This window comes from Papio anubis, chromosome 19 (assembly GCF_008728515.1).
Source record: "Papio anubis isolate 15944 chromosome 19, Panubis1.0, whole genome shotgun sequence".
In the NCBI taxonomy this organism is placed as follows: Eukaryota; Metazoa; Chordata; class Mammalia; order Primates; family Cercopithecidae; genus Papio; species Papio anubis.
Window position 1 is genome coordinate 54442912 of NC_044994.1, and position 21822 is coordinate 54464733.

General features: G+C 40.9%; 1 protein-coding gene across 6 annotated transcripts in view; it reads right to left on the reverse strand.

Moving 5' to 3' along the window:
• Positions 1-1855: 1855 nt before the first annotated feature.
• The window catches only part of RNF152 (ring finger protein 152), an 85294-nt gene continuing 65327 nt past the window's right edge, over positions 1856-21822 (reverse strand). For 5 of the 6 annotated variants that reach the window (XM_017951812.3, XM_021930186.2, XM_021930187.2 and 2 more), the window contains one exon: positions 1856-10439. In XM_017951812.3, coding sequence (XP_017807301.1) covers positions 9702-10313 — 612 coding nt within the window. In that variant the 5' untranslated portion in view covers positions 10314-10439 and the 3' untranslated portion in view covers positions 1856-9701. The remainder of the gene's footprint in view (positions 10440-21822) is intronic. The other variant, XM_021930185.2, reaches the window with a different exon arrangement.

Consider the following 21822-nt stretch of genomic DNA (forward strand, 5'->3'; position numbering starts at 1 on the left):
TTATAGCTGTGTCATTATATGGGTCAAGTAAAATTGTGCAAAAGTTTTCAAATCTATAAAAAGCAAAGCAGAGATTCAGTCTTGATTCTAGAAACCCTTCCACTCCTCCCCTGCCATTTACACAGCCTAGTGCTATATTGTGTACACTGAAAATGGGTTTCTCTTCCAAGAATTATCTCTGAAAACAAAAGCATTAAGAAAAATAGTGTATTGGCAGGTAGATGGGCTTTCATTTCAGGAAATTAGGTGGAGTGTTGGAGGGTTGTGTGTGTGGGAGGCCTGAGGGTGAGGATGGCATGCAGTGAATGCCAGACCTGGTTACCCTTTCTCTCTGCACCTTCATATCCCTCTGCCTAATCTTCAGCTACTCACACGCATTCTTCCTCTGCAGGGATCCTGGAGCTAGCATGGCCTCATCCTCTCCTTCCAGGCCCACATCCAGAGGCAGAAAACCTGTGCCACCACCAATAGTGTCATCTGAAGAGGTTGCCAATGTGTCTATTCCCAGGCAAGATGCACCTATAGAGCTTTCCCAAGACCCCCTCTCCTTTGCTCTGTCCCCATCAAGTCTACAGGTGAGTCTTGATAACATAAGAGTGTAGATACCATTGGCTCCCGGCATGAAGGAGCTAAGACCTGGAGAAGCCAGGGCATCTAAATGCCTTCCTTAAATGCCTCTCTGCCTTCCTCTAATCAAGTTCTTCTGTAGCTGATACAGAGCTTCGAGAATGAGTAACCAACTCTAGCAAAGAAATTCCTACCCACCCATCCACCTCTGCCCCATGCTACTTGAAACCAGGGAAATCCACAGATCAGAAATAAATTTTGCACATTTAAGAATACAGACAATACAATACTCCTTGCATTTTTGGTATAAGAAGTGGGTATTGAATCACAGTAATGTCTCTTATTTATTTATTTATTTATTTATTTATTTATTTAGGAGAGAAGGTCTCACTCTGTCACCCAGGCTGGAGTACAGTGGCACAATCAGGCTCACTGTAGCCTCAAACTCCTAGGCTCAAATGACTTCTAGGCTCAGCCTCATGAGTAAACTAGGACTACAGGTATGCACCACCATGGCTGGCTAATTTCCTCATTAATTTTTGTAGAGACAGAGGTCCCAGTATGCTGCCCAGGCTGGTCTCAAACTCTTGGCCTCAAGTTATCCTCCAGCCTTGGCCTCCCAAAAAGCTGGGATTACAGGCATGAGACACTGTGCCTGGCCACATCTCACTTTTAAAACTATGGGGATTACTTTATAATTTCCCAGAAAGCCAGAGCATGCTTACACCTGCACCCAAGCATACCAGGTCATTGATAGCCCTTAATTAGGAGTAGGCTACCTGTTAAACTAAATTGAAATTCATTGATATGATCCAGTTATTGAAAGACAGGATGCTTTTTGTCAAAAAAGGCTCTCCAAAATACCCTACTGATGAGAACATTAATTGAAGAACACCTTTCCAGACTCAGGGCCAAGAGGCCAAGTCACTCTACCTGACTACACAGGGGCTGCATGAAGTTGTTCTGTATACGGTGCAACAAGAGGGTTCTGGGGCCTGGGGCATGCAGCACAATTTCTAAACAGTGGAGGATAAAGGAAGGGCCACCAGAAGCCATGAAAACCCAAGTTGCAAAGACAAGCCTGGGCTTACTCATTAAAGATGTGTTCTCTGGCCTCTCAAACGATCTACTTGAAAGTCACCTCCATTTGAAATCCTTGGCTCAGGATCTTCTTACTGCTTTATTACCTAAGTCTACTAAAATCCTTAGAATAACTGATGATGAAAATCTCACCAATTTTTTTTCTTTTCCTGGGGTTAGGAGGGGGGAAAAAAGCAATACGCGAGTCTATTTGAAATCATTTTATGAATTTTAATCATAGCAAATGTGTTTTTACAGTAGTCATAAAATCAACATTACCACATATACAAAGGACAAGACACCAGTTTGGCATACAAAAATACCATATATTAAAATTGGGTTCATTGGAAAACTCAGGACTGGCTAAGACACCATCTATAACAGAGAGAGCAAGCAAGAATGCTTTTAAGACATTCAGATTTATAAACAGCAGCTTGATATCCCCTTTACGAAGTCAATATTTGGCAACATTTGGACAGTATTTTCTACACAGCCCAGCAGCTCATTTATCGGTCGGGCTATTTGGCCCTTAAAAAAAAAGCTCCTAAAATAAATAATCCACATAATTGTAAATGAAACACATCAAGGATTTGAGTTAATAGCCTCTGAGCAGCATTAATCTAGCCATTAGACTGGAATATTTGTTATCAAGAGGGCCAGGGAACCCACTGCTGAAGCTGTAGGGTGGGAGAAACCCTGGGCTGCAGCTACATGGCTTGTGTTGGGAGTTTGTAACAGTCCCAAGCTGAAACCAGCTTCCACACCTATGACTGTTGAGTGAGGCAAACACAAACAAGTGGTGAAATGAAAAAACATATGACAGCGACCAGGATATATAAACTGAAATATTCTTGAACTCATTTTCCCAACAGTACTGACATAATCAAGTCAGGATAGATCCACAGGAATAGGCCTTGCATTCCATGGTTAAGACGATTCTAGAGTCTGTCTGTACTGATGTGGCAACCAACTCTAGAGCGGGCCCTGAAATTGCCTAGTGTGCTAACGATCCAAAGCACGAGCATAGGATAGGGTGACAGGGAAAATGGGGCCTCCTTGGACCCTCGCCAGCTGAGCACATTACCCCACGTGTCTTCAACTGAAGCATCCTGAATTGAACTTGGTAGTCCATACTGGAATGACAGATTGTGCTTAACTAAATTGTCCTAGTTGTCCTGTGCTTTCTCCAGCTGGTTTCTGCCATGTCTGCTTCAGCTCCTGTATGTCTTGTTTTGCAGCTATACTCTTCCTTTATTAAGTATTTTTTCCCTCTCTGGGTATATCTGCCTGTCCCTTGACATAGATCCAATGCTTCACCTCTCCTCTCTCTCTCCCACTCCCTCTCCCTCTCCTTTTCCCTCTCCCTCTCCCTCTACTTAATAGTTGGGTTGTCCCTCAACCCAGAAAATCCTATGAGGATTTGTAAATGAAATCTTCATAGAATTTTCCTAAAGCACAGTGTAAGGTACCAGCTACTGTGTTCTGCCACTATTTAACAGAGGTATCAACTAGATCCCCTTTAAGAGGCATTTGTCATCTCTGTTTCCTTCTGTTTACAACCCATGCTCTTCCACCACTATTATATCCAACTGTCTACTTCTGGATCTTCAAAAAGCAAATGTTGAATTAAAAATGGACCATCCCTTTGGAAAACTCCTGTTAGAATAACCCAATAACTCACATCCCAAGGATATTACAGAAGACTTTCACATGGGCTACTAGCCCTACATCCCATGGCAATAAATTTAGAGCAGTGTTCTAGAACAAAGACAACTACAGGGAAGCACTCCCAGAAAAACAAAGAAAATGCATGCTGTTGCAGACTTCAAGAGGTCCCTCAGTACTCTGCCCCAAATATTACTGATTGTCCCTAAAAATATCATAGTATGAATAATATAAAAAACCTTAGATTAGAATAATAAAAGCTAGCTTATGAGATGAGTGTTTCAAGCACCACTACATCATAGGTGAGATATATATATAGTGGGATACCCCAGGCAGTGAATTCTGAAAAAAAAAAAAAAAAAGTCATTGGCTCGACTGAGCAAGAAAATTTGTGCAGAAAAATGGGAACCCAAATTGCAGGGGTTCAGGAATAATGGCGCACTTGCCCTAACCACTTGAGCAGATCCAAAAATAAGGTATTTGGAAGAAATTAAATGCCCCACCTGCTTATGTTCTTTAATGATCAACGGCTTTCCAATAAAATGTATACAGTAGAACCTACCTCTTCATATATTTGAAAAGTTTCAAGTGTTTATATGGACACTCCCAAAGGTAGTTAGTTTGACGTAATGTATGCAGCCCATAGCAATAGTTAAGAAATTAACATCTAATCCAATATTGTATAACTCACAAATTGCAAAACATGACTAATAACAGATTTTACTTGATTTTTAACTCCAATTACAGCTAAATCATGGTGTGTGTGTGTGTGTGTGTGTGTGTGTGTGTGTGTGTAGTAAGTCAGTTGTGTCAGAAAAATCAATGGCTTGAATTTCCACTTATCTTTTAGAAGTGTTTCATGTCGGCTGGGTGCGGTGGCTCACGCCTATAATCCCAGAACTTTGGGAGGCCGAGGCGGGCAGATTACCAGAGGTCAGAAGTTGGAGACCAGCCTGACCAACATGGAGAAACCCCGTCTCTACTTAAAATAATACAAAATTAGCCGGGCATGGTGGCGCATGCCTGTAATCCCAGCTACTCGGGAGGCTGAGGCAGGAGAATAGCTTGAACCTGGGAGGTGGAGGTTACAGTGAGCTGAGATCATGCCATTGCACTCTGGCCTGGGCAACAAGAGTGAAACTCCATCTCATAAATAAATAAATAAATATATAAATAAGTGTCTCATGTTGAACAAAATTCGGCAACTGAACATCATTGCTTTTGAAATAGACTACTACTTTCAAAACAGCTACTGAATTATCTTGACTACCTTATTCTTCTCAGTAGTTTCTGTTTTGGTAAGAATTACCTTGTGGGTGACAATTTACTGAGAATGATGGAAATGTCAAGCAACAGCTTCTCTATCTAGGTCAGGGATGACAGACTGACTACCTGACACTTCTTATGTGGAAACAAAATGCTGACTGGTGGGCAGCATCATTTTTCTGAGAAAAGATAGAAATTGAAGTCTTTTGTGTATCACTCCTCTTGCACTGATAACTTTTGAACTTCTATCTTCCTCTTAAGGCTAAAGAAAGATTACTATCTTGGCAAAAAATAAAATAAAATAAATGACTTTTAAAGGCAAGCTAAGAAGGAAAGTCTTGCCCATTGATGAGTTCTAGAAGAAAACCCCAAAAAACAAAACAACCCATTTCTGCTAAAATGAAATAAATGCATTTTGTATATATTCCATTTGGAAAACAATGAAAAGTAGACTAACCAATTTTGAAACAACGTAAGTTTTCAAATAAAGGGATGGGAACTCTTCAAATCAAAATCTAGACTGGAATAAATACCAGATTATCAGTAAGAATCGGGTCTTTATGGGAAAATATATCTGAAACTGAATTTTCTGCTTCCTTTTATTTAGCTAAAAAGTAATTCTTGTAGCTTTAGTAACCTTCAAGTCTTTAAATTTCATGGACAATACTTTTTACTGTAAAAAGAAGTGCTTTTGTGCAAAGCTTCAAATCTTCAACTCTCAGTGATAACTGAAATTTTTGCTTAAAAAAGAAAGTGACTAAAACAATGTCAAATCTCATTCTAAAAATAGTACCTACATTTTAGTCTGGCATCTGAAAAATGACGCCCACATATGCCCACACCAAATACAATGACAAGCTGGCCTTCAAGGGCAAACAAAACCAGTCTGAACACTGCAAAGCATGCTTGCTCTTACATTTGCACCTTACTAATACAGCAATGAAGTTTGGATAAGATATTGGAAGTGAACAGGGATTTCATTAGGCCTTTTTTTTTTTTTTCTTTCCCCTGTAACATTTATTTTTTGGCCACAAGACCCAATTTCACAGTACGGGTCATGCATAGCTTGCAAGTCAAACGTTTTACAGCTACTGTCTAACTACTATTTTTGGACAACAGGTTCACATGCAACTAATGATCCCAGAAAAGCGGCTTAATAAAGCGCTCTTTAAGCTTCACTGATCATTCCTTGGTCTAAAGTCTATAAGCAACAGTTCCAAAGGGCAACAATGAATTTTTACTGTCATACTTGAGATCATACACTTTTTAAGCCCAGAAAGGAATTTTTTGCCCTTTTCTACCTGCATGTTCCTAGCCCACAAACTCTTTTCTTAGCCTCACCGTTACGCCATTAATACCTTGATGCTAGATCTCCAAGCACAATCACCCAGAACTGCATTGTTCAATATGGCAACCACTAGACACATACGGCTATTTATATTTCAGCTAATTAAAATTAAATAAAATTTGAAATCCAGTTCTTACCTTGTAGTAACCCCATTTAACTGCCTAAAAGTCTGGTGGCTACTATACCAGATGGCACAGGTTTTCGAGCATTTCCATCATCACAGAAAGCCCTATTGAGCAGAGCCCATCTAGAAGATCTCACGGGTTATACCATCACATGGTTTAACCTTCAAGGGACCCAATCTGTAAGCCATGCAAAAAATTAAACTTAATTCTATTTTTAAAGAAAATATCTTAGAGCTTTCTGATCACTAAGTATGACTAGAACCGAAAACCGAGTTGCCTTTTCATCACAACTTATGCCCCAAGTCATTATACAAAATTTTTCCAAAGACAATGCTTCTTAGTAGCATTCTTGGCTCTACTTAACATATTAAGCATTCTCTTACTTATTTCAAGATCATTAATAAAGATGAAAACTCATGCTTCTTATAGTTTACTATTTACACAACACTCACTGTCCTTTACATACAAGTGGGGTGGGAGGTTTGGACACCAATGTTTTACAATTTTAAAAACTCAAACCACATGGTTTGATAGTTGTCTTTCAACATCTATACTCATCCCTAAGTCAACCCTCCTTTCATTTTCCCAGAGAGGTAGATGCTAACTAAAATGAGTACATAAACCTACAAAAAAAATCCTTTAAAGTAGTAGTTGACTCAATAAAGGGTATTCATCAACCCTAGAAAGGATCATAGCCAGATAGAGATGTGGACAGACCTAGGATGGAACAAGAAGACACTGCAGTGCAAAGTTCATATCCCCCCTTGTCTGCAGAATTACAAAATGGACTAATCTACAAAATGAAGCCACCGGAGGCTGCTTTCAGCTCTAACTTTCTGTGCTTTCCAGTTGTGACTTTTCATTAATGTGCAAGTATGAATTCTGGCCTCTTGTGTCAGTGGACTTTGGTCACATGGGTAGATGTGTTTGGTAAGGGTCATTGGTAAATTCCAGAAGAGGCCAGAGCAATGGGATGCCAAGCAACATTAAAACATCACTAAGCCTATAAAATTCTATCTGGCAGACTGAGATTCTCTCTCTCTCTCTCTCTCTCTTTCTCTCTCTCTCACACACACACACACGCACACACACAAGAATGCACACCCCAACAAACAGGTACACAAATAACTGCAGGTAGAATCCATTTAAACAATTTAAACAATGTTTCTTAGGTCAGTAAGACTCGCAAAAAAAAAATTAATAATCTGATTTGGGTTGTTATTGTTAAATTTAAGGTCAAGAATCTACCATACAGTGGATTAATTTTGCACGCTTAATGGCAGCTCTAGCACAGGATTGTTTTTAAGTAAAAGTTCTATGGACATTTTTACAGATTTGCACTAAGAAACACAGGACACTATCATTACACACATTAGTGTCTATATCTAACCTACTTTAACAAGTAGAACTCTATCACATACTACACTACAGAATCAGTCATTTCATACTGTACAGAAACATATGCAGATATCACTCACAAAATTAATCTGAATATGGCATAGCTTAAAATTGCAAGGGTAAAGTCTATTTGAAATGTAGCATTCTCAATGCAACATTTCTGTGGTGTGTGTTTGTGTGTGTGTGTGTGTGTGTGTGTGTGTGTATTTTCCTCCAAGAGAAATAGAAATTAGGTCAGACATGCATTACAGCAGCCTGGGAGAGTTTGAGAAATTGACACTAACCCAACAGTATATTATGTTATGTAATAGAGGATAGTATTCAGCTAATATGATACCTAAATTATTAATACCAAATAAATCCTAGATTATTTGTTGTATAATGCCCAAGAGCTTACACAATAAAATGGCATTTTAACCTAATTTCTATTTTGAGCTTTCAAATACATTTCCTAAAGGTTTTATGACAAATTTGAAAAATCATAGCTCATAATTTTATGTTGAAATTCTCATGCCAATTAGCGGTATTAGCTTTGTATTGTAGTCACTATATTTTTGTTTTATTTCACATTAATTCCATCACTTTTATATGCATATTTTGTGCTGCTTGAAAATAACAGGTAGCATGTAAATAAATTAAATTGTCTTGACCTCACAGGGCTATTTTCTAGCCTTGCTTTTTGGAATTAGCCCTGCTTGTCTTTCCTTCACTTCCCCCCACCCTCCTCACCATTTTCAGGGATTCAGTGGAACATAAAAACAGTTATATTTATAAGTGGAGTCCTTGTCACATACCACTTGCTTCATGAATTCCTTAAAAGAAGTTAGATGAGAACTGTAAAGCTCACAGCTATTTCTGAATGCACATGCACCCAGGGAGAGGAATTTATCACTCACTTCTGGCAGATCTTTCTTCATGAGCATCTATAGATCATTACACATTTAAGAATATTTGACAGTTTATGAGGAACTGGTCCACTTATATTGGGATTTCAGCTGTTAGTTTACCTTGCCACTTTTCTCAGTAAAAACTGTTAAAATGCAGAAGATCTTCTCTCTCATATCAACAAGAGGAAACTGGAATTCTAACTGGCTTAACTCTTGTGGAAGAGCATCTTTCAAAAAAGAATCACAGACCGTCTATTAAAATGCCCTCCCGGGTTGGCCGTCAATCACAACACTCATGGCCAGCACGAGACTCCAAAACCAGAAGAAAAGACACTCTTCTGTTACTCTCCATTTGCCTCTTACAAAAGGCAGGACTTCAATACACAGATGAGGGGTGAGTGTTGCAGGTGACGGGCAGGAGGCTCCCTGCTGGGTCAAGATGTCCATGAAGTGGCCACCGCTTCAGAGGCTGGACTCACTCATGCCCAATTAAGTCTTAATCCAGGATTCTTCAGCAAAGACTCAAACACCTGAGGTAAATCAAATTAGACACACATACATACACACACAAATACACAGTATTTACATTTGAAATTCTTGTTTGTGAGATGGCTTGAGAAAAATCGGCATACAGGTTTCCTGTGGGATCAGACATTTCTCATGATTTCTCGGTTTATTGCTCCCCTGTTGAGCTTTCAGTTTCATAAACACGTAGCAAGTTCTAATTACAAGTGAAGAAAATGAAGGTTCATGACAAAACACAACACATTGGAGACACTTGTTCAAATATTTTCTCCCAAAAAAAAAGGACTGTCCATTTTGACTTATTTTGTTTTGGTGCCATTCAAAACGTATAAAAGCCTTAGCAACTAAATGAAGACTGGGTTTCAATAAAAAGAAAAAAAAAAGTAAAGAAGCCAGCAGTGCATGTCTTCACTGAATTTTTACACGGATTCGCAGGTTTAATTCTACTTGTCTACATAGCATCTTTGTTTGAATCTACCACATTTAGAGAAGGTCACATTGTATGCACTTGTACAGTTTCACGTCTAAGTAGAATATGTCTATCTCGTAACATGATTTTGAAAAATCATAAATTACAGTCCATTGAATACATGATTATGAGGATGCATGCAATCATCTTCCAAGCTGTTGCCATCAACACTCAGAACAATTCGCTTGGTATCTTGTTGAGACCTCACCTTCTGCCCTTTGTGTCTGTTTTGGGGTAATCAAGAGGCAATGCAGAGGCCAGCGCTCAGCACCAAATGGTCAGTGTCGCCCCCCATCTTCTCACCGGGATCTCATCATCAACCTGCTCAACCCCTAAGTTGGCACCCACAAGAGACTTCCCTGTAGCCCTGTTCAGCCACAGGATATCACAGTGAAGCGCTTGGAAATGCAAGACATGTTGTGGAGCACGATGCCGAGGAGGAAGACCAGGACGCAAGCCACCAAGATGACAGTGCACACCCCCGACCAGGTGGAGCTTTTCACCACGCCCCGCCTGTCCTGCTCCTCCTCCGCTGCCTCCTGGGGAGCCCCACCTTGCAGAGGCTGCTGTTCAGCAGGGATGGTCACCACGGTGACGGACTTCTGCTGGCTCCCGGGCAGCAGGCGGCAGCCCATGTCTCCGGGCAGCAGTGCACGCTCCTTGGAGATGGGCAGGGGCAGCATGTAGCACCCATTGCTGGGAAGTTTGATGAAGACCGGGGTGTGTTCGGAAGTATGTGGAATGGCGATGACAGCCAGGACCTCCGGGTCATCGGGGAGCTGCGACACGGAGAAGCCGGGGGGCAGCTTGGTGACACCGCGGCACCAGGGGCACCGCACGTCCTTCTGGCTGGTCCTCATCTGCTGGAGGCACACTGAACAGCAGGTGTGCTTGCAGTCCAGCAACTTGGGCCTGCGCCGGGGGCTGTAGTAATTGAAACAGATCTGACATTCCAGCAGAGAGTCCTGGGACAGCGTCTCCATGGTGGACTGTGAGCAGGAAGGGCAAGGCCAAGGTGAAGGGGAAGGAGCCGCTTCTCAGAGGCTGCCGCCCTGTGTCTTTGCAGTGCGGGTGATGGCGAGCTCACAGGCATCCAGGTGTGTTCATTTCTGAGAGAGACAAACAATGCAAACAATCTTAATCATTTCAAAGAAGTTGAGATGTCAACCTATCTAATGGATTTATACCATTGCTCAAAAGACTTGACACTGGGCCAAAAGTCTAAAAATGTACCACTCTTGAGACTACAGGATTCCCATAATGCCCAGTGAAAGGTAAATGAAAGTTATCTCCGAGAGCATGTCATGGCAAACACTTCGTTCATTTCTAAAAAAATGAACACCTCCAACAGGTGTAGATGATGCCTCCGCATTTCATAAAGAGAGAGTATTTTGTTTCTGTTTTGTACATTTCAGCAAACTCTGGGTCATCCTTCTAAAATATACTGGAGAAACTCTCCTGCTTCCAATAAGTTCATAGCATTTCCTAGAAGTAAATTCCTCTCCTTAGATCCTCTGACCTTTTTTCCTGACTCTATTTACCCACTTGTAAGTCTTAATTGCAAGATTTAGGCAACTTCACAAACCTAGGTATAACTAGCTTGCTCAGTTCACATATATGGGTTAGGAATGTTCCCCTTCACAGAGAATTAAAGTGACACTACAGAAGAAGCACGTGAAGGCATCTTTCATCTTTCCCACCAAACCATTTGAAGAGAACCAAACAAAAAACCCCAAACAGCAACAAAACCAAAAGCAGCAGTGAACCTTAAGGCAGTGTGGATCACAAAGGCACGCTCATCACAAAGACATCACTGACATTTTCCAGTCAGTTCTTTTTGTTTCATTACTACTTAGGCGTGTACCAAGTAGTATGACTAAAAGCAAGTATAATTGACCCTTGAACAACACAGGTTTGAACCACATGGATCCACTTAAGTACGAATTTTTTGAATAGACACAGTCAGCCCTTTCTATGAGTGGGTTCTGCATCTGCGACCAAATGACATCTAAAATACAGCATTCTCAGGATGCAAAGTCCCTGTATACCAAGGGCCATCTTTTCATATTCTTGGGTTTTATAGTACCAACTGTGGGCCTTGAGTATTTGCAGGCTTTGGTATACATGGGGGTCCTGGAACCAAAGCCCTCAGATAGAGAGATGACTGAAACATTAATTCACTAATTGAAATAAAATATTCTATAGTTAAAGGTTGTCAGGGGAGACTGGCAAGCACTCCTCATTGTAAAAAAAAAAAACAACAAACAAACAAAAACAAAAACAAACAAACAAAACTGTTAGCATCCTGGTATGGAGGGGAGGCAGAGAAACTCAGTTCAGCTTCACTGAAGTTTGGGAATGCCCTCTAATGTTCCACTGGCATTTCAATAAAGGCTGCCTGACTCAGTTTCCCATTGAAAGCATCCAAATTATGTGTCCCTGGATGGAGTCATGATGACTCTAGAAAGAACTACTCAATCACTATTGCAGAAAAAATTGCTAGTCCTAGAACCCCACCAACACCTAGAGATGGGAACTATAACAAATAGATAAGCTCCTTCACATTTTTCTTAAAATTAACTCTTCTTTTTTCTTTCTAATTTCCTTTGTGAAATTAAGAAAGCACCTCCACCCATGACACATAACGTGTTAACAATCGAAATTAAGAATGCAGCAAAAGCCAACCTGGCCAATGTGGGGGCTCACACCTGCAATCCCAGCATTTTGGAAGGCTGAGGAAGGGGAATCATTTGAGCTCAGGAGTTCCAGACCAGCCTGGGCAACATGGTGAAACCCTATCTCTACAAAAAATACAAAAACTAGGCAACCATGGTGGCACGCGTCTCTAGTCCCAGCTACCCAGTAGGCTGAGGTGGGAGGACCACCAGAGCCTGGAAGGTTGAGGCTGCAATGAGCCATGTTTGCACCACTGTACTCCAGCCTGGATGACAGAGTGAGACCCTGTCTCAAACAAAACAAAACAACAATGAAAAAAAAAAAAAAACCAGTTCAAAGACAAAAATAACCACTGTTAAAAACTAGTAACAATCAAAAGATCAACATACTTTAAAATAAAATATATTAGCTACATTAAAAGCACTTAAGTTACCGAAAGTGAAATACAGTAATGTAGCATTCAGAGAGTTCATATCAGGATCAACTACATAGCTATCCACTAATTCAAAAAATATTTATGGAATATCTATTATGCACAAAGCACAATGCTAAATACTGTAGGATATAAATCAGACCCAGATTCTACCTGAAAACAACTTAAACTTAGGTAAGAAGGAACACATGAATGTATTTTCTTCTTTCATTCATTTACTCATTCAAATTTTCATTGAATATCTGCTATGTGTCAAGCATGATGTTTCTTTTTGTCCCTTGTAACTAAGATCTTGTCATTGCCCATAAGAAAGTCCTGGCCTAGAGATGGGAGTGCTAAGTACTTAGACAATTGTAACGTAAATACAAGGTACCCTAAGGGAGCCGAACGAATCAGGGAGAGTTTAGTGAAAACTCTGGATTATGGAATTAGACACATAAAATCAGGGGATTTGGTGTTATGGAATCAGCATGAGCAAAGGAAAGAAGGTTGAGTGATTATAGAATTATTTCCTACTCTACGTGGGACACTGGCTAGAGGATTGTTTCTAATACTAGAGTAACTTACAGAAGTCTCCTCTAAGAGTTTGATCGGTTTAGCTCTTAACAGTCTCTGATACAGATGCCTTTTAAAGAAATAAAACTCTCAGAGAACCTGCAAGCACTCTCCCCAGAACCAGGGATAGCAGATCACACAGGGAGGGGAGAAATGAGCTTAGTCAGGCAGAGGCCACAGACTGAGGACCATGGGCAGCCCCCAGTTCAGGCCAAGGATTCAGGAGTGAGCAATGGGAAGACACCAGAAAGGTTAAGAGTAGCAGAACAATTCATTCAAGGGAAGACTGGAAAGACCTATTGGGAGGCTATCACAACATTAGGCCAGAGTTAATGTGTAGCTGAAGTGAATAGTGATGATTAGCATGGAATGATGAGATGTGTGAAGAGGTTCACAGAATTCCAGCAGGATCTTGCAGGGTATTACAATGAGGTTGTACAGGGAAAGAAGCCAAAAATGAAGCCTTTAGAGGAAGGTAGTGTCATTATGAGAAATAGGGATCACGAAGAGAAATACAGTGAGTTCTGTTCGGGCCATATTCCATTGGAGGTGCTGGGGAATGTATTTAAGTTAATCAGGAAGATATTAAAGAGTCAAAGAGAAGGTCAGGCACAGTAGCTCACACCTGTAATCCCAGCACTTTGGGGGGGCCAAGGCAGGCAGATCACTTGAGGCCAGGAGTTCAAGACCAGCCTGGCCAACATAGTGAGATGCTGTCTTTACTAAAAATAAAAAAAAATTAGCTGGGTGTGGTGGTGTACATCTGTAATCCCAGCTACTCAGGAGGCTGAGGCAGGAGAATCGCTTAAACCTGGGAGGTGGAGACCACAGTGAGGCAACATCGCACCACTGCCCTCCAGCCTGAATGACAGAGTGAGATGCCAAAAAGAGTCAAAGAGAGTAGGATAAAATTCTTCTATAATTTTATACCCAAGGTAATACATTTTTTTTTTTTCTTAAAACAAAATACAGGGTTCGTTGGTGAATCCTTTTCTATCTCTCTCCAGGTTAAAGTGCACAGACAGAGATCAGGTGAGACTATGATTGACCCTACGGAGATGTGGCTGTGCCTGCGGGGAAGGATTGATCACGCTGAGCTACGGGTGGGTAGAAACAATAAAATGAGGCAGGGTATAAAATTTGACAGACTCCTGCAGTTTTATGAATTTGGAGAGACTTTTCCTTAAAAATTGCACCCAGGACAACCACCCTCAATTGTAAATGAGGTTGAGGACAAAAATGTTTCATGACATTCTATCAAAACAGTGACCACCGATTTACTTATTAACCTTCTTTCCTTCCATACTACTTGCCTTAACTTCTACATAACAACGTGGGAAGCAGCTCAGCAGGGTGGGAAGAACCGACATTTCGGTCTCAAAGAACCTTGGGCTCTAAGCCTAGCTCTGTCACTAACCAGCTGTGACACTAGACCAAAGTCATTTACCTTCTCTGAGGCTGCTTTCTCCCTGGCCAAGCAAGGATGATGGAGCTGTGGTTGAAGGTCAAGCGAGCTCAGGGGATCCACATACTTCCACACAGTGAAAGGTTCAGAGAGGACAGTGCTTGTTCTCCACTTCCTCTCCACTCAGTCTAGTGCTCTGCACTGAGGCACAGATCTGCCCAGAGGCATTTCCTGGCTATCAAAGAGCTACCACTTCGAACAGCCTAGGAGGAGGCACGCAAGTGTTCTTCCTGGCCCTGCCCCGAGACCTACGCACCATCATTTGTCAACAAAACCACTAGGCAATTTTACTCGTAAATTTATGTTCCAAGTAATGTTCTCTTGATTTGTGTTAAGCTTCCTTAAAATTAGATTATCCTATTCAATTTCCAACTCTATCCAAGTAAGTTCTAGGCCTTACAATTCAAGCTGAACGTAAAAACAGAATGGGAAAAAGTTCCTATTTTCCACGCTCAGCCACTTAAGCCATTTTGACAGCAGCCTCTCTGATTTATGCACTGATGTGTTCTACATGAAGCCAGCCTGTACTGCATTCCAGTTTATTTTCTGGGGCATAATTAGTAATGATGATGATTCGTTAGGTCAAGAGAAGGAAATTTATGAGGCTATGGAGTGAAGCTAATGATGAATCATTCTTTCCAAACCCTTTCATCATAAAGTCTAAAGATGTGCGTCAACTATAGAAGAAAGAATGGAAACAAAGTCCACGTAGACCAGAGAAGAAATTCAGAGTTCCCTATCAAGTGTGTTATAATAAACACATATCAGTGATTACTTTAGGGCAGGGGTCTGCAACCCCCAGGCCACCAAGCGGTACCAGTCTACAACCTGTAAGGAACTGGGCTACGCAGCAGAAGGTGGGCAGCTGGTGAGAGATAATCCCCGCCTGAGCTCCACCTCCCGTCAGATCAGCGATGGCATTAGATTCTCATAGGAGCATGAACCGTATTGTGAACTTCATACGTGAGATATCTAGGTTGCACACTCCTTATGAGGATCTAACTAATGTCTGATGATCTGAGGTGGAACAGTTTCATCCTGAAATCATTGCTCCCTACCCATCCGTCCTGTGGAAAAATTTTCTTCCACAAAACCCATCCCTGGTGCCAAAAAGGCTGGGGGCTTCGGAGACCTGTGTTTGGCCTTGTTTACCTTACAGGAAGAGCAAGATGTGATACTCCAATAAAATACTCATTAAGATTTAAAGAGCAAGAGTACTTCAGTAGAATGCATAAGAACAAGTATATAAGAAAATATGTGAGAACAATTTTTAAATGTCACCACAATTTATTTGAAAATAACTTAAAGTCAAGATCAAAGAGAAAAACAGACCACAAAGAGAAGAACAGTAGCTCAGGGAGGGCATTCTCAAAAAACGGATGGCTCCCAAGATAGAACTTATTTCAAACATAACCTCATAAAACAGCACCTAATTACATAAATAATATTAATTGAACAACACACAGATAAACAAAAGGGGTCTTTGTGTTGTTGTTGCTGTTGTTATTTTGAGGCCATAGATATTGGGTACTTTTGAAAGTCCTTTACAATAACAATTTACTTTCACAAAATAAAATTTCTTTTTAAAAACTATACATAATTTTATTCATCTTTTGAAAAGGTACGGGTGTGACAAAGTGCGCCCATTCATTTGGTAGGTGGTAAAATAGCAAAGCTCTCCAACATTGAATTTTTATAATCCCAGTTGCTTTTAGAAGTCCAGGGATATGAGCCCAAGGATAAAAAAAGCCAGTGAAGTAGATAATCCAGATCGTTTTACTCTGCTTACACTCTTAAGAACCTTCATACATTCTGCGACAGTGGGGTTAATTATGAAGCCTCTCTGTAGAATTGTGGCCTTATCTGATATTGATTACATCTGGCTGCCCTTGAAGCATTCCAGTTGATAGTCTCTATGAGGACCCGAAATTCAATGGTTGTGTTGGGAAAAAACTCAGATGCAGAGATTAAACTAGGCACTATGTTGCTTTTCTTTTCCTATTAAAATAGCACATCTTTCTGATACAGGCCATCTACTCAAATCTTCAATAAAATATAAATATTTGAAATGGGATTAAACAAAATAATCACAATTCCATTTCATCTGATATTTCAGCTGGCTTGCCAGCCACTTAGTTATATTGGATCTTAGCAAACACTCCAATTAGTGGCAAGAATGGGAATGCCTGGTGACAGATGTGTCATTGACTTTTTGTCCTCTGGTAGCAAAAAGCAATCCTTCCAGGACACAACTGCTGCATACACGCATCGTCCAACTGATGTAACTACAGTCATTGTTTTAATGGAGCAGGACTCTGACAAATCTCAACTGAGAATTCCATTGGCTCGAGCTCTAATATTTGCACAGTTTCCTCCTATGAGCATCCTGGTTTTGCTGTATTTGATGAAGCAAAGAATCCAGAAAGTGAAAATTGTCATTTAAACATGTTTTTTGTTTTTTTGAGACGGACTCTCACTCACCCAGGCTGGAATGCAGTGGTGAAATCTCGGCTCACCGTAACCTCCGCTTCCTGGGTTCAAGCTATTCTCCTGCATCAGCCTCCTGAGTAGCTGGGATTACAGGTGTGCACCACCATGCCCAGCTATTTTTTTTTTTTATTTTTAGTAGAAATGGGGTTTCGCCATATTGGCCAGGCTGGTCTCGAACTCCTGACTTCAAGTGATCTGCCTGCCTTAGCCTCCCAAAGTGCTGGGATTACAGGCATGAGTCACCACGCCCGGCCTTTTGGTTATTTAAGATGTTTAAATATTTAAACAGGGAATAGGGCAGGGGATGCTGACAGTGCTGGAGGCCACCTGACCGAGGTGGCGGAGGCAGGCAGGATGGGACGGAGAGAATAACAGTGGCTGACCCAGACAAAAGCAGCACACCATCTAGAAGGCCAAGGTCACCCCAGGAACTCACCACACAACTGAAGGCCTGGCCCTGCCAGCACAGCCCACTAGGAAAAGTGTAGGCCCAACTGGCCTGGCTGCAGCCTAGGTGCTGTCCCTGTCTGCATGTGCCATGGAGCCACAGGCATCCTGTGCCAGGGGACTCTGCTAGGGCATGTGCCAATTCTGTCACTACAAAACTCAACTCATCAAGCTCCACGGTCACCAGAGAGGTATTTACCCAGCCCCGGTGCATTTCATTTACGTCAAGTTAACAAACAATGAATGAATTTGACCCCTCCACGGTTTGGTGATGCATATTTAGAAATCAAAGTATATTGGATCTAGACATATTTAGGAATTAAAGCCACATGTCATTATTGCAATGAGTGATGATAACTACTGGTTTTTGTTTGGACATCTGCCAATCATTACTATTAGGAATCAGGAGATAAGGATTCTAGCTCTTATTCTGTCCTCACGTAGATAGGTTACCTTAAGCAAATAACCTCCAGATGAACCTCCTGTTTCCTCCCCTGACAAATGAGGACTCTGAACTAGATGGTCCCCTAAAGCACCTTCTAGTAAAAATATTCTGACCTAAATAATTGCTGAAAGCACTGCTGGGTTTCCAACTGCATGGCAGTCCTACCAGGCCACTTATTCTATGCTTCTCATCCCTGACAGATGATTTACAAATATTATCTGTTAGTGATCTGGCAAGAATGCACATTTATGTGAGATGGGGGACTGGGCATGTAAACTACTTAGAAAGTTCTCCCTTTATGCCTTCAACTTAATGAACGCATCTAGCTAGAGCCCATACCCTAACAGAAAATGCTACAACTTCAATTTTTTAGCAACTGTCAAAAGAAAAACTCCTTCAAGTCTAATCAATTAGTATCCTTCCCAGATGAAGAAAGATATTCCTATTACCCAAACTTGTTACCGGATGAAGGGGTTCCCAACTCTACCTTGAAAAGAAGCTGCACAGTTTTCTGGCTTGTGCAGGAAGCCAAGGTTAGCACTGGCATTTATCAAACACATGGCTTTATCTTCATTTGCTCTGATCACTCAATGACAGTCAAGAAAAAGTTGCTCATGGTCATTAAAGAAGGAAAGAGCTACAAAAGACTGTCAGGAGATCCCCAGGCTCCCTGGAAAGAGGGAGTGATAAAAGATGCCGACAGACAGACAGACAGACAGGTAGAGCAAATAAAGATGATCAATTACCCTGACTGCTAGAATTCTGAATAGAGTTGAAATAACTGACAAATCAAGCACACAGCGAAAGCCAAAGAGATGGAAAAACAAAAATCCTACTAAGTCTTACCAGCAGCTGAACGGCTGCAAAGCACATAGTGGTGAGTAAGCAGATGTTTATTGTGAACTCACCTTGTGTACTATTCAAGGCACTAGGGTTGTCATGGCAAACAAGAGTCCTACCCTCAAGGAGCCTGCATGTACAACCAGAAGGAAAGAACCATACAAAGAGAACCACAGGAAAGAGAGAAGAGTAGACAGAACTGGAAGGAGACTCTTCTTCAACTGGGCCTGTACGTCCAATTGATCATACATAGGGATTAAGCAGAAACATTAAACAGAACTATCATCGCCTGTCAGAGCCAGAAAGCACATTTGGAATTTAAGGAGCCTATAAGCTGGCCCATTGTTCTTTCCACTCCGGAGATACTGGAGAGAGAAGAAAACTCAGGGGAAGGACAGTGGCATTTCCTCTATTTGATTAAACATCACAACTGACCCTGTCAGCATCATACAGGTAGACTCCAACCACAAACCTCAAGAGATGCAAGATATTAAGATGGTAACTTAAGGTCTGGAGGCAGCCACAGACCAGGGAAGCACACAGAGTCATCACTGGAAGTGAAGAGTTTGAGGGCTGAGAGTTGTGCCTTAGGGGCTGCAAGGGCCTCCAAGTAGCTAGGCTCCCTTGGAGAGCAAAGGCCTCTCTCTGCTACAGCCCTCCAGTGCCCCTGCTCTTCATGTCCAAGATATACAGGGCCCCCAAAGGCCCAAAGTTACCATGTACAAATTTACATTTTAATAAAATGAACTACACATGTTCCCTATTCTTAATTTTTTTACCAACCACAAATTCCAGAACAAATTGAAACCTTAAGTCAATTTGTTGGCTTTCAAAAATATTTTCCCATTATATTTTATCTATGTCAGGGACCCACAACCTTTTCCTGGAAATGGGCAGGTAGTATATGCAGCTTCTAGGCTTTGCAGACCCTACAGTGCCTTTCACAGATACTGAACTCTGCCATCAAAGTGTGAACGCAGTCATAGACAGTATCTCAAGGAATGAGCAAGCCTGTGTTCTGTGGGGACCCAATGGAAACCTCAGAGTTGGTATAAAGGCTATTTAAAGCTGGAGGCATTTGAGACTCAATAGATGCAGAAAGAAGACTTGTGGAACATCCCTTATCTAACCAAAAGCAGAAACTTCTGAGAAATGAGAACTGCCATAAATTCCCTCTTCAGGGCAGGTCTATTTCCAGGAGAGAAACCAAGAGAAATCCACCATAAATCCCCTCTCCAAGGTAGTTTCATGGCCACAAAGAAGACAGAAAAACCACTCACACATGCAAACACACATCTTATCACAAATCACAAACATTCTTATCTCCTGTTTGAACTCCTAAAAACCCATTTGTCTTTCCTAAAGATACCTATTTGTTCTTCCCATAGAGGCCTTTCTCACCCCCCTCCCTTCCCCTACTAAGTTAGGTATGTAATCCTTACATTCATCTGGGCACATAATGTATGCATCTATAAACTTTTTCTCCTCTTTACATGTTTTTGTTTACTTTCATTTGCATGTCCGTGACACTGAACCTAGGACAAGAACTTTTCCTCCCCAACAGTTCTAATGAAACTGCATTTATTAAAACAGGCTATTATTTGTTGACCTCAGATCTATACCATTTTCCATTAGCCCTTTCCTGATTCTCCTAAATTTAGTATATTACTCTGGAGACACCTACCTGGAAATCAGCTTGTTGCTCTAACAGTGGTTACCTTACCTGAGTTTTCTGTCAAGATCCAGAATGCAAAATATTTTCAAAATTATTGTGCATTCTATTTTGGAGACAATAAGGCTTACAGATGCAATTTTGTTTTTAAGTAACTGTTTCCAGACAACCAGAAAGAGCTGAGCAAAGAACATAAACAATGGCCATTATTTGTCATTATTGAGAACATATAGGAAGGGGTCCAAGCTTTCTTCATCCTTTGAAATAGGGATCTATTATTTCAACAATATGTGCAATGATACCAAAAGTCATAATGATAGCTCCAGATTAAAGCTAATTCCTTATCTGATGAAACTCACAAAGACATGATAATAAATTCCTCCTTACAGTCTGAACTTTGGCCATAATTCCCGTGTTCCCTTGCATAGCTATAGCAGGCTACAAAGTAGCTGAATAAATTTCGATTTGGCCAGGTTAATCTCACTCTACACAGCAGTATCGTATGGTGGTTCACCTTGACAATCAAGAAGGGACATTGAATAAATTGCCCAAACACATTCAGTATTCCTTCAAAATACTAAAGAACACGTACGATTTATGATGAGTAGAGCTTCATTAATTTGAGGTACCCTAAGACTGGAAGGAGATGCATAGAGGGAAAATCTTGGCTCAGTGAAAAAACAAACAACAACAACAACAAAAACCTACCTAATTGTTAAGACTCATTTACTTTCACACATTAAAAAATATGTATTTCTTTAAATTTCCTCAAATTACCCAGAGAACATTCTATAGTAACATTTGGAAAGAATGGTAAAGTAAAAGCCCAGTGGGTTTTATAGATATCTCTTTAAATAAGTCTATTCAAAAGCCATTCATAACCTCATTTTCTTTGAGCACAGAGTGTTTATTGCTGCAATTTCTCTACCTACCCTCAATATTGATGATTCATCGCACGAGTTAAGCCTTACACTGAAGTTGCAAAGAATTCCTAAAGGCATTGGTACTAAAATTAAGCACTACAGGGAGTCAGCTGTCAGTCTGCTCATTACTTCTGCTTTTTCTTACTTCCAGCTGCAGTAACTCAATAAGGGTTGATTTTCCATTTAGGCAAGGTAACAAGGAAAGAAAAAAGTACAAACCTTGAAACTAGATATGGAACAGCAGTGCAACCCAACACCATCCATCATTAATCCACCTTTTCTAACCTAACAAAAAAAACCAGATTTCTCCTCTTGCTTTCTTAAATTTATTTTAAGGCAAAGTGTATCAGCAATAAAATGCACATATTTTCAGTGTACAGTTCAACCAGTTTTGACAAATGTACTCACCTGTGTAACCACTATGCCAATCAAGATATTTCCTCCACCCCAAAAGGTTCCCTTGTGCCTCGTGCAGTTCATCCATCTACCCCTATCTCTGCCACGAATGGCCACTGCTCTGCTTTCCAGAGAATTTGAATTTGTGTT